The 14,234-nt window shown below is 32.9% G+C and overlaps 2 protein-coding genes across 2 annotated transcripts; one reads left to right on the top strand and one right to left on the bottom strand.

Moving 5' to 3' along the window:
• Positions 1 to 283: 283 nt before the first annotated feature.
• Positions 284 to 1,414, top strand: LOC119837256 (intraflagellar transport protein 57 homolog). Its single transcript, XM_038362773.1, has one exon. It carries the CDS (start codon positions 284 to 286, stop codon positions 1,412 to 1,414), a length of 1,131 nt encoding a protein of 376 aa, XP_038218701.1.
• Positions 1,415 to 2,471: 1,057 nt separating this feature from the next.
• Positions 2,472 to 12,702, bottom strand: LOC119837456 (LARGE xylosyl- and glucuronyltransferase 2-like). Its single transcript, XM_038363045.1, has 13 exons — positions 12,545 to 12,702; positions 12,092 to 12,457; positions 11,556 to 11,754; positions 10,641 to 10,855; positions 9,956 to 10,285; positions 9,423 to 9,575; positions 8,535 to 8,712; positions 7,771 to 7,901; positions 7,280 to 7,435; positions 6,271 to 6,468; positions 5,655 to 5,747; positions 4,954 to 5,084; positions 2,472 to 4,499 (listed from the first exon to the last, which is right to left on the bottom strand). The coding sequence occupies exons 2-13, from the start codon at positions 12,317 to 12,319 to the stop codon at positions 4,367 to 4,369; spliced, it is 2,145 nt and encodes a 714-aa protein (XP_038218973.1). The 5' UTR covers positions 12,320 to 12,457; positions 12,545 to 12,702; the 3' UTR covers positions 2,472 to 4,366.
• Positions 12,703 to 14,234: the final 1,532 nt, after the last annotated feature.

Below are 14,234 nucleotides of genomic sequence, written 5' to 3'. Positions count from 1 at the left end.
ACGGAAAATATGATATGGAATATATTTACGTTATATTCCTTATAAGGTTTTTAAACGATAAGCCCAATGAAAATAAGCCGGTTGCTAGGCGACCGTACGTAAACAAATATCGTTGTATGAATGCGTTTGCTTTGTTCGCAATAATTGTTTTTTCAAGTGGTGAAATTTCATTTCCTATTTAAGATATAGTTTTATTGAACTCGGTCGGCATTTTAAACGGCGCCAATTCTTGTTTTTAAATAAAGTAAAAGGAATTGAATTTATTCAGAGCTTTAATGTCAATATGGATCTCAATATAATGGACAAATTGCGATTATTGAAAATAGACACGGAATTACGACCGCAGATAAAAATGAAGCCAATGAGCCGGTACTACTTCGTTACGTCGACAAATCCGGGTGAACAGTTCTTTGTTTTTGCATCAACAGCTGCTTGGCTTATACGAAAAACGGGAAAAGCTTTTGAACAACCAAACGAAGAAGACGATCCTAATGCTATCATTGCAATGATTGTAGAATTCTTAAGAGAAAAGGAGATAGTTGTAGATTTCTCTTCTCATAAGCTGAAACAAGGTTATGGTGAGCAAGTGAGCTATATTCTTAATGTCTTAGCTGACGAAGCGTTGAAGGCGGAAAACTTTGAATGGCAAAAGCCAATTGTAGATATTCCTGAAACAGAGGAATCTGTAGATGACGTTGATCAAGTTGAAGACGAAACTGAGATCACACTTGACAAAGTTGAAGAAGAAATGGCCATTTATTCTGAAGAATCGGATGCCGAACAATTTGGTGATGTGGACGAAAAGGAATCTGAAACGTTTGCAAATAAAATTCATGACGAGGAAGCTTGGAAACTAGAGCTAGAGAGGGTAGCACCGGCACTCAGGTTAAAAATTTCTGCGGACGGTAGAGACTGGCGTACGCGGCACGCACAAATGAAGTCTTATAAAGAAGAATTGTTTGAGAGATTCAAAACTACTGGTACACAACTAAACAAAGTGTCCAATAATATTAATTCTGTTATGGATAAAATAGCTGCAAGGGAGAATATCCTGAACGAACAATTTGAACCCCTCGTACGTGAATACGGTACGCTGTTGGATGAATTGAATAAAGTCACGAATGAGTACAAAGAAGTAAGTGTAGGAGTGACAGAGAGGCAAGAATTGCTAAACGAGATTACAGCTAAAGTAGAAAATATAAAGCAGAGAACAGAATCACGAGGCTCTTCTATGAACGATAACGCGCCACTGGTGACTGCGAAGAAGGCCGTGGAAACGTTGAAAAAGGACATCCAGGAATTAGATTTTCAAATAATCGTGCTTCTTTGGATGCTGATTTCAAAAGAGAATCCCAAAAGCAATAACTTCCTAATGAATTCCGAATCGAAAATGATAACGAAAACAATGTATTAGTTAGATTTAAATTATATGAGAAGTTAATATTTGCATACCAACAATAGTGGTTTCATATTATTCAAATTTTTATCATTTAACTGAGAAAACCAGGTCCTTGGTAGGGCCTGCTTATCTAATCTGACAGTTAAACTGAATGAATATTCAATTAAACAAATAATCTCTCCTATGTTATATGTAATAATCTGTCTTTTGTGAGATATACCGAGAAAGCATTTCAAGTCGTTTTTAGTGTTTCCAGCTGTTGTTTATTAAAAAACGGCTAAAAATTTTACAAAACTTTTTAGAGTACCTACGTGCCTATTTGTAGCATTCTTATCCATTTCATAAATCTAAATACTATAGTTTTTATATTTAATTGAAACACATTTTGACGTGATTCAACTAACGATATTATTATCATGTTAATTGGTTGCGTTGTTGCAAATAGATAGGATTAAAGGAAATACCACTATGAACTGATTAAATAAACCTTGATCCTTTCCGTACTCCTATTTAACACATGCCATTGGCTCGGATTCGCTTGCATTGGACAGACAAAATATGTATTAAAGAATCCTTTATAGTTTATGCTTCAAGGCATATATATACTCATATGAAGATAAGTAGGGACACGTGGAAAAAATAAAACATATTTTTGCAATAATTTATTTATAATTCTCAAATAATATGTAATACAACATGGATACACGTTTTAAATAAATCTTAACACAACATTAAGGTACGAGTGACAAGCTTTGGTTAAATGCGAGCAAAACAGCATATAAAAATATAATCAAATAATGTATAATATAATAATGTATTATGCTAAAATAGGCGAATAATCAATTTTGGTGTGAAAGGAACAACTCGAGACTTAAAACTAATTTAAAATCACTTATACATAAACTTTTTACACATTCTGTGCGGTACGCCATCAAATTTAAACAATATGTGTTAAAGTATGCGCATGCAGAAATAAATCTACGACCTCTGTGGTTTATTTTGATGATAATGAAATTATGTATCTGGTAACACTTGAAACTCAAATTTTTACACATATGTCATTTTTGGGCAATGGGCATTCGATCCTAATCCTAAATGTACCAATTAAACCCCGTATTTATAGTAAACATTTGTTTAATAACAATGTTTAAATAACATGTTGAAAAGTCAACATATACTGCTGGCAATATTGCGTGCGCCCGAAGAGCAACATTATTGATTAACAAATTCTTACCATAAATACGAGACTTAAGGTCGATTATCTTTTGTGATTGTGGAGGCGTATTTATTAGAAAATTGTTTCCCCTTACACAGTTGAATATAATACTGGAATTAAAGCGGACTGGACAAACGTGCTAGCGATTTATACGACATTTACGACTATCTCCGTATTTTTTACGTACATTGATGGGAAAAATTGTAGTATTAACGCATTTTATGGATATACAACATCACTCGCATATTCAAAGAAACGAGAGTATGTACTTTTTGACTCTTTAAATTATTATAATTCATTTCCACACAAAAGGTCACCCACTCCCTGGGGGAGGGGGAGGTACCACACTTTTCTTAAATATGATCAATTAATTACCTATCAAACAGAAAAATAATCGTATTATCAGTTGAAGTTATTGAGTAACAAAACAATAATCAGTCGAACCGACAATCTCTTTTGTTTTTTCGGACGACGGGCGTAACATATTTTGTAAGGCAACCTCAATCAACACTATCACTAAGATTAGTAGAAAGTACTTAGCAGTCATTTCTATTATTCAATGAGCGACAATAGTTACTCCGTTCACAATTTCAAATGCAACACAACCTCGGGTTTTACGTCCTTATAGCGATTGACATCCCCATTTAAAATCATCATTTTATTTTTATAAGTTATTAAAAAGTAAGCAATGATAATTTTCATACTAACAATTAACCTTTGTTAGCTGTAAGAATCTAATAATCTATGTACTGTATTTTGTTTGTGGCAATGATTTCGAATTGAAACATTATTCGTTATTTGCTAAAACGTCAAAATTAAAAAAAAGTGCAAAAAAATTCAAAACGTACTACCAAATTGATAAAATTCTGTCTAAAGTTCGCAATAATATAACAAAAAAATAAAAGGCATTACACACTTTGGTGTTTTAAAAATATATAAATTCCCTGTACAATATTCGATTTAATATTTACGCCAAGGATTTCATCGACAAAGTAAACTATTAATTGACATTTTCATACGTTTATCTGGCAACTCGATATTTAGAGTTGGCGAACGAACAGAAGCGATAATGAAAATTATAAAATTTCAAATTTAACACTAAAAAAACCGTAGCGTTCCTGGTTACAATTGTAGAACCGTTATACAATGAAGTCATTAAATGCATAAAGCATATTTATTAGTTCCATACAGACTATTATCAGAAAAAAACACGTCGCACTCTCTCTCTCTCTCTTTCCGTCTTATCCTTCATCTCAAAGTAACAAAATAACATTATAATTTTTCCCTTACAGATTAAAAGATTCGCAAAAAAAATATTGTCAATTTTCAGTTACAATTTATGCCTGTATAATCTGTAAGCTTTAACCATAAAAGGACAGTTGTTTTACTGTATTTCTATTGATCTACACATATAAGATTACAAACTGTCGAAAAATTTCCACCTGTAACATTTTTATGCTTGCAAATGAATTATTTCAAATTGAAATATTTCAAAGTGAAAGCGTTATATGGCATACTATAGCATATATATACTATAGCAATATATTACGGATTACACTTTGTCGATAGATTACAAATCTCTTGGGAATCTATCTTTTTCTGTTTATAATAAAAATACTACATTGTAACGGTGACATACATATACAAGATTTAACTCGGATAACGTTATTTTTTTGCATTTAAATCTTGGGTGTATTTGAGTCAATTTAACATGTCATTTACGCATTAAAGTGAATACACTTCGAAGTGCTTCAGTCATTCTTCTGATGGAGGAGTAGACTCTTGGCCTCCGCCATGTAGGGCGAGTCCTTCGGCGTTTCCAATGTCACGTTGTATTTTTTCTTTAGATCTTCCATGAACTCTTGCTTTAGGAGCGCTAAGCATCTGTAAGTTTAGAATCTAAACTAAACTAAACTAAACTTTAGATGATTATAAATAAAACATACTTAGTTATAAAATTGTTGGTAAATAAATTCGAAATATATTTTCATTTTTCCCTCTTCTCCAGAGATTTGATAACATTGATGATGATATTCTGCAGTTTGTTATAAATGGACCCATTATTATAAATGACTAGCTGCGCCCCGCGGTTTCACTCGCGTATGTCCGAATCCCGTAGGAAAATCGGGATAAAATGATGCCTATATGTTATTCCAGTTGTCCAGCTATGTACGTACCAAATATCATTGCAATCGGTTCAGTAGTTCTTGCTTGAAAAAGCAACAAACACACACGCATCCTTACAAACTTTCGCATTTATAATATTAGTAGGAATAGTATGATTTTGAAGAGAAGAAGAGTTTATACACAACAAAAAAATAAATAAATACAAACTCACATGCGATAGTGTGGGTCGGCGCGAAACGCGGTGATGTCCGGTGAGGGCGCGTGTGGAGTGTGAACAACAAACGCATCGGGCAACACCGCCAATTTATAACCTTGCGCCTTCAGCTCTACGCTGTGGGATACCTGATGGAAATATAATGCAATAAGATTACAATTTTAACTCCATTATAATTCAAAAATTAGGGGGGGTATTCGAAAAATAAGGGGTTTTTTCCTATGGAAAAATTAGTGATTTAACATATTTTTACACAACATACAAAACAAATTCTAGAAAAGTCCCTAGCCATATTATTATTATGAAGAATCGTCTATGTCTTTCATATGTGTTTTGTAGAAAAGCGTATAACAGAATAAAAAAAAAGCAGTGGTGGCTCAGTGGTGAGAACCTCGGACTTCAAAATCGATAAGTCGAGGTTCGAGACCGGGGCGAGCGTGCAGGAAATAAATTGATTTTTCAATTTATCTGCACATGTGGATAACATGACCACTGCTTAAAACGGTGAAGGAAAACATCGTGAGGAAACCGGCATGTCCAAGAATCAAAAGTTCGACGACATGTGACATCTGCCAACCCGCACTTGGCCAGCGTGGTGGAATATGGCCTGAACCCTCATAGGAGGCCTGTGTCCCAGCAGTGGGAACAATATATGGCTGATGATGTATAACAGAATGTTATATTTATAAAGAACTCACCTTATTCCAACCGAATCCAGAGAACCGTGTGTCGTATTTGGGCACGGAGCGGTGCACAACTAGGTACGGCTCGTAGTCCGATTGCCATTCTACCTGAAATCATGTAACAACTTAATGTTAGTGGTTTGTTTTTAGAATAAAATACCCATTAAAAAAACTAAAAAAAAAACATTTTTTTTGTAAATATATAATCTTATATACAAAATTCTCGTGTCGCAATGTTAGTTACCTTACTCCTCCGAAACGGGTGGATCGATTCAAATGAAATTTCGTGTACACATCGGGTAGGTCTGAGAATCGGCCAGCATCTAATTTTTTTAACCCTAAATGTATAAGAATAAGACAGAACAGCGTTTGCCGGGTCAGCTAGTAATATATAATATAATATATAATTTTTTTTTTTTTGATAAACTATTGGACATGTTCAATTAATTTTCAGTAATTAGCCTAGATTAATTTATTTACGTTATTATAGTATGTATTTAAATCTGCATCCAGTATAACTCTAACTGAAGCGAAATACAGTGTAATACTGTTTTTATAATTCGAAATCTTTTTATACACACGTTTTCCATTGGACTATACATAACATAATAATTATAGTGGGATTTATTACCTCGTACGGAGCGGTCGCATTGGCCCACCGCGTGTAGTTAGTGGCCCTGTGGCCCCGGGGCCACTCGCGCGCGCGGAAGGGCCCCACGTCCCCGCCCCCCGGGGCCCCGTGGCGCGCCAACCGCCCCAATAACGCCGCTTTGTACCGCGGCACGGACGCGCGGTAACGCTGCGTTTCGAACGCCGGTACCACGAGACACTGAAGCGAGATAAAAATATATTAATTTAATTACTATTTTATCAAAATTTCTCATTTGTAAAGCATTTCAATGCTATAAAGCTTAAAATTAAGTATATTAATTTATCCAATAAAGTTCCACTTTCCTGACGGGAGGGGGAGGGAGGTACAACTACAGATTTTAAATGGCACTAAATGACAATAATTCCCTATCAAATTATATATATATATATATATATATATATATATATATATATATATATATATATATATATATATATATATATATATATATATATATATATATATATATATATATATATATATATATATATATATATATATATATATATATATATATATATTTATAATTTTTTCAATTTTCCCCTTTTCGCCCTTTTTTCAATGGCAATATATATATATTGGCTGGCTGTTTACAATTTTGTGGTATTAATAGTTATCATATAACAGTGTGGTATACATTAATTATAATAATATTATAAAGAGGAGAACTTTGTTTGTTTGGTTGTAATGAATAGGCTCAAAAACTACTGGACTCATTTTAAAAATTCTTGCACCATTCGAAAGCTACATTATCCACGAGTAACATAGACTATAAATGTACAACGGGCGAAGCCGGGGCGAACTGCTAGTTAATTATATTTTGATAACAAAAAGCAGTTTTTTTTTTTTGGCCGGGTGGCCGATGGCTAGGTATGACAAAAAGACGCGGGGTTCTCTTAAAAAAAATAGTGTAACCATTCTTATTAATAAATACGTGGTGTATAATTGATATATTTAGACACCCATATAACTATTTTTATAACAATACCTTTTTCTGCGGATACGGGTTGATCAATTTAATAGCAGCCCTCAAGTGTCCATACAAACCCGCCATGGGCACAAAGTCAGCGTCCATTAGGAACACGTAGGGCGTATTCACGTTCTCTAAGGCCACGTTACGGAGGTAGTTCACGGGGTAGTGTACCTGCGATTGGAAACATCATCGTTAATGGAACATTCGTTCGCAGGTCAGAGACAGGGGAATACAACATTGATAGATTTTTTTTATGTATGTGGATATGTTGGTATACGAATCATAATCGCCTTATCAATCTTTTTCCTTATCTTTTAAAGTCGGCAAACCATTTGCATTGCAGTGGTAGCGCTGACTATCGGGCGAATTAAGATATAAAAAATTCTGGTGTCACAGTGTATTTATAAAAACAGGTCATAAACCATTTTTTCTAAGCCCTAATTCTAACCTGTCAGAATATTTACTACCTCGAAGTATTAATATAGAAGAAAGACATAATTCCTTACCGAATCGTGCTTAAACACGAGATGATATCCGATATTCCGTCGGAAGCTGAGCGTGTCGGACCAGTCTCGTATGAAGCTCTCCAGTTTTGTCACTTCGCAGTCCGATAGGTATATCGCAGCACTGAGCGGACCTAATTAAATACATAAAAAAAAACAATAAAAAAATAAATAAAAGTATTTTTTCTCAATAAAAATAAACTGTAAGTTACAAATATCTTCTATATAATTTTCGATAATATATGGATATATAAAATAATTTTTCTATCTTTTCCTCTTTCTCAATTTTTATCTCTCATGTTTAAGTATTTATACACAATACACGATATTTTATCTCAGCAAACAAACAATTGTTTCAAAATTTATTTTTAATTTTTCTTGATTTCTTTCGTGTTGTGTACCTTGTTTCTAGAAATAAACGATATTCTATTCTATTCTAAATATGGTAGAAGGAGGTATAATTATAAATTGGTGAGTGATTGGCGACACCTTCGAGCGTTACTTTTGTATGAGTTTACATCTTGGGATTTTCTATTTTAATCTATACTAATATTATAAAGCTGAAGAGTTTGTTTGTTTAGTTGAACGTGCTAATCTCAGTAACTACTGGCCCGATTTGAAAAAAATCTCTCAGTGTTAGATAGCCCATTTATTGAGGAATGTTTTAGGCTATATAAAATCAGGTACTACATGAGTAAAACCGCAGGGCACAGTTAGTGCTAAACTAAAATCGACGTCTAACCCAAACTTAAAAAAAAAAATCCTACCATCCCAATATTTGACGAGCCGCTCCAAAAACTGCAATCTATCCATAGACAGCTGCAGCACCAGTGTGACGTCGAAACCATCGACGCTAGAGTAGCTATAGTCCATGTAGTACAAGTGTGTGCGCAGCTTTACGCGCTGCGCCGCGCGAAAGCTCAGGCACAGGTCGGAATGGTTCATCTACAAAAAAAAAACTCTATGGCTAGTAATAAAGTTATATTGTCAAGGAATAAATTTGATTTTGATAATCTAGTGAATTCTGAGTTTTAAAAATGTTGGGGGTTGTATAATCTGCTAAGAAGAAGAAAAAAAAGCACATTTTGTGTGTGTTGAAAAAAAATGTGTTAACAGGTAATTCAAGTAATCCTACTAATATTATATATAAATGCGAAAGTTTGTAAGGATGTGTGTGTGTTTGTTGCTCTTTCACGCAACAACTACTGAACCGATTGCAATGAAATTTGGTACGTAGACAGCTAGACAACTGGAATAACATATAGGCAACTTTTTATCCCGATATTACTATGGGATATGGACTTACGCGGGTGAAACCGCGCAGCTAGTCATATATATAAATTATTTTGTATGTTGACATATTTTAAGTGTTAAAGGACACCTCAAAATATCTATTAATATTATAATTGCGAAAGTAACTAGAAAACCCTGTGGCTAACCTTTAATTTGACTCCACGGGCGAAGCCGCGGGCGGAACGCTAATTGTGTATATTTCAATACAAAAATGAGTTCAACCAGAGTAAAGGCAATAAAGGTATTAACATTAACTAATGTAATTTTTTGTACATAAAAATGTAAACTTAGATATACAGTCGAATTGATGACCTCATTTTTTTTTAAAGTCGGCTCAAAATAAAAATAAAAATACCCTTTACCTTATAAGTAACCACTTCATTTTGTGCACATCTGTGCAATTTTTCCCGTAAAAGATTCCCATCGAAATTTACATAGGAGAGATGAATGTTCTTGAAATACTCAGCATCCCTGATCCTCACACTGTACTTACTGGGAGAGTTCCAATGAATTATCTGAAAGTATTATAACATTTCTATAGTAGTTCATAGGGCGGGTTGTCGTGACGTCTTAAAGCATTACTAATTCCATTGACACATTTAATTCAAACTTTGTATACTTATACTGGACAGGATCGGTGACAATACAATAATTACAGGACTTTATTTTCTTTTCTTTTGTTTGTGATTTCTCTACTTATAAACTGGGCATGTAAGCCAATTTACTTGATTCTATCATTAAAGCGTGTTTTCTAGTTTTCTTTTTATATAAAATATATAATATAATCCCGCCTCGTGATCGAATTTTTTCTATTCATTCAAAATGTCTCATTTATAAAGCATTTCAATGGTATAAAACTAAAAATTAAATAATATATATAGTTTACTATATTTACCTTAACATTATTAACATCTTCACCATAACAGTTCTTAGCCAGCGTCTTCATAGACATTTGGACATTGTACTGGCAGCTGATATTGAAAACAAAGCTTGGATTCTTTTTTATAATCGCATTGATCACATCCTGATCGGCCAACGTTGTTTGTTTCAATTGCTCCAAATTTTCATTGATCGTCTCATGCCATACCAACGTCCAGTCCGTGATTGTTCTTAGCTTGTGCAGGTCCAATAGCATGACACCGGTGTTGTAACCGCGGCCCAATGCTGGCCAGCGTTTCGTTTTATCATAGTACCAGTTGCTTTCGTTTTCCACTAGACCTATAAACTGAAAAAGGTGGTTTTGTGAGTGACTGTCAAATAGGAGCGAGCAAGCTGGATAATTTTTTGAATTTTCTTTTGATTATGATTGGAAAAGGTGAGCAATAAAGTTTTCAATTTTTTGGTAACCTCATTTTTATTTATTTTTCAAAAATTACTCATCTACCAGTATTGTTGTATGTTTCATAAGTATCATATTTATTTAAGATTTTAAATTAACATGAAGACTAACTATAACCACTTCCTAAACATAACTCCCACTATTTTTTTTAAGATCTGCTGTATTTTTTTCTATTGTTGCTTTGTAGTTTAAGTTACACTAAATATTTCTAATGCATAGACATTTAGTCTGAAAATATTACCTGATCATCAGTCATGTTTCTAAACATGCTCCATAGTTCTGCTACATCACATAGGAATGTTAGGTCCGAATCGAGCACTATGACTTGTCTAAGGCTATCGGGCAGTATACTGGGAAACAGGAGTTTGACTAGAGCATATATCCCTGAGTAGTGACTGTTGGGTATCCAACGGACTTCAACTAGACGATTTTGGGCATTGTACTGGGTGTATTTCACTGTGAAAAATAAAGATTAGCCAGTATGTTATGTCAGTATTTATTGTTTTCTAGCTTACGCCCGAAAGACAGACACGCATTTATAACATTATAAGTAGGGATTTTCATTTATAAATAATCTATTGTTAAATATAAAAAATCTCTAAAGAGATGCTCACAAACAAGTGGGTCGATTGAAGCTCATTTTATAACTCCGAAGAAAAGAATATTTTATTTTAACGTAAATGATACTTTACAATTTACTCATACATTCTAAAAACCTCATGAACTCAAATCCAAGTTTAACTTATAAATTGAGATTACTGGCATCTTAAAAAATTTGATATCTATTTACTATTGATTACAAAACCCAGCACTTATTTACCAGATCACCAGAGCAAAGATTACCCACATTACCCATAGCAAAGTTGTATATAAGTCATCTATACAAATTACAATTATCATTCAAATCTAGATATATAAAACACTAAATGGACTGACAGACCTATGTAACAATGCACAACACAAACTGTCAGACCGCACAGGCTAAAATTAGGCATGCCTATAGCTACTATGATGTGGGCATCAACTCAGAAAGGATTTTACTAAATTCTACCTCCAGTGGTGGAACCTTATACCATTTAAAGACATTTTGTCCACACAGACAAAGCTGCATAGTTGAAATAAGGACAGTTAATCATAAAATAAGTGCACTACATACCATCAGGTATATCCCAAGTATCAAATAGAGTGCCAATTGTATGTTCGGACATGCTGTCCACAATTATGTGAAAGTGTATTGGGTTCTGTCTATGATGGAGCAGGGATTTCAACATGGGTGTGATGTTCCTAGTACACTTCCCCATGCAAACAAGAGCTACGTGAACTGTTTCACAGATTGTTCCGGCCACATCTGGAATCTGAAACAGTGTGGATGAACTCCCCTATTCTGTTTTGTATATTATTCATTATATATATTATTTGCCATATTCTCATTATTTTAATTGGTGAATCAATATTATATATGTGTCGCAAACAAAGTCATACCCGTTAAATAAATAGCCCTTAGGCATGACTTTTTTTTATCATTAGCTTTTTCTTTTGTAGAGAGAATATTCAGAGGCAAGAAAATCACAATGTTCATTATGCTATAGATATTCAGTAAAGAGACAATACTTCAATCAGTATTATAAACTAATTTCAGTCTCAAACATGAATATTAAGTATTAAATATTCTAATTTATATATATTATTTACCTCAGGTACAGTATATGTTATCTCAGTGTCCACAGATATTTGCCGCATCACATTTTGGGATATTTGAAGTTGTTTTTTAAACACGATATTTTGTGTTTCCAATATGTTTATCCTTGATATTAACCACCAGTAATATATAACGGAAACAGCTATCCACAAACCAAGAGGCACACCTAGCCAGGGTCGAAGAAATAAACAGGAGAAAACATTTTTTGATGAAAAATTCATTTTCGATTTAACATTGTGTATAATCACTGGATACTATTGAGTATGTATGCTTCTTTATGAGCTATCATTTTTCGTCTTTCACTACAAATAACAGCTACATTTATACGTAAAAGGGTTCATTAATTTTCATTTTCATTTCTGTAAAGTAAAGCAATAATAAATAAGAGTATATTATTATAAAATGCTAAGTAACTTTCATAATTAATACATAGCATGAATACGAACCATGTTATCGTTTACTTATGTAATTCACCAACTTTATTTATTCACATCTCCTTTTACTGGACATTAAATGAAAACAACGATAATTTTCCTTACAACATTTATTCGTAATTTAACAAACCTAAAATTGTATACTGTTTTCAAACAATAAATTACTGCGGACTGTCAGACGTCAATCGTATGCACAGATTAAATACTAGTAACTAGTTACTCATTTTTTTTTTTTTAATATTTAATGGCTTGGTTACGAGACTTTTAAACCAAGTCTTATTTTTGATTTAGTTACTCATTATTCCGAAGTCATATCCAAAATTGATTGATATTTGTCAAATCAAAAAATCTATTGCCAATGTTGTACAAAGATATAATTTTCCCAAGGTCAAACAGCTATTAGGTATGTCATTATAATTTTGTGAAAAATAACAATATTTCAATAAATACTCATTGAGTTTGTGATAACTTCAGTTTTTGGGAATAAAACAAACACTATTTATTACACAGTATAAATTTATTATATTCAAAGGAAAAAAGTAGAAAATAAGTAATTACATTAGTCTTATTAGTACAACGCGTATATAAAATTTTAATATAAATTTCATCAAATATTTACTACAATATCCATCATTATTATTTATTATATTTTGTCTCATCAACAATAATCTAATTACTTTATTTAATAGTTTATGCGTACCTTAAAATAAAGAAAATATTGGCGCACGGGACCATAATTCAAAAACCCATTATATATTATTATTGAACTGTTAGAAAAATAATTATAGTAATTGCTTGATGATAATAAATTTTAAATAAAGGTTTACTTAAGTTGAAACTGTGTATACTAATTATATCATGTTATACATACTCGTTTAGCACGTTTTAAGCTAAGGATTGAATATTTTGTCATGACTTAAACATAAACAATTTATAAACTAAATTCTAATAGAGGTGGGTTCTAAATATATTATGTAGATAGTCTTAAATTGCTTCAGGAAATTCGGACTAACTATATATTATTTTTAATTTTGTACCATTTTGTGACTATTCTGATTTGATACACAAACAATATTAGTTATGCACAATTTTTTAATTTTTGTGATAGAGCAAGGGCCCCCCAATGTTAAGTGCTATCTTTAACATTTCGACATGTTGCTGTCATACGATTTTCCTTGCATAACATAATATTTGTTGCATAATCTAGAACACATCATTATTTTAATTTATTTCAGTTTCACCGCTCCATTGGCTCGCTGGTTGTGGTTGATTCTGGGTATACTGTGGCTGCGTATTCTCTTTATACGCCTGGGGTTGCCCGTATGTAAAGCCTTGGTTGTCGTTATCCAAATCTACTACTTTTACGGGTTCTGTCGGTTCCGGGCTATCTTCCGTGGTGTCCTTCTTGTATGGGATGGATTCATCATCCGAATTTATCTTGACCGATTCTTCTGGGTCGATTTGACGTGTTCTGAAAAGTGTAAACAGGTAAATACATTAAATTATTGGTACATTTAAATCCATACTTAATTTCAAAGCTCGTCTGAAATACTGTAAACTGTTGTTGGTTGAAAAAACCATCATTTATCTTCATCTTCAGTATTTAAGAAAAATAAAATACTAAATTAAATATCAAACTTACTTTATATTTAAATATTCGTCCTCTTCTTTTTCCTCTTCCTTCCTTCTTTTTAAGATTCTC

The sequence above is a fragment of the Zerene cesonia genome, chromosome 27, assembly GCF_012273895.1.
Source record: "Zerene cesonia ecotype Mississippi chromosome 27, Zerene_cesonia_1.1, whole genome shotgun sequence".
In the NCBI taxonomy this organism is placed as follows: Eukaryota; Metazoa; Arthropoda; class Insecta; order Lepidoptera; family Pieridae; genus Zerene; species Zerene cesonia.
Note: the sequence above shows the minus strand (reverse complement) of the source record. Positions and strands in the feature narration are given on the sequence as shown.

Bases quoted from the DNA above. Each gene is read 5' to 3' on its own strand.
- LOC119837256 (XM_038362773.1), top strand. From the start codon at position 284: ATGGATCTCAATATAATGGACAAATTGCGATTATTGAAAATAGACACG.
- LOC119837456 (XM_038363045.1), bottom strand. From the start codon at position 12,319: ATGAATTTTTCATCAAAAAATGTTTTCTCCTGTTTATTTCTTCGACCC. The intron at 11,755-12,091 runs GTAAATAATATA...ACACTGTTTCAG, and splicing joins TAACATATACTGTACCTGAG to ATTCCAGATGTGGCCGGAAC. The intron at 5,748-6,270 runs GTAATAAATCCC...ACATGATTTCAG, and splicing joins ATGCGACCGCTCCGTACGAG to GTAGAATGGCAATCGGACTA.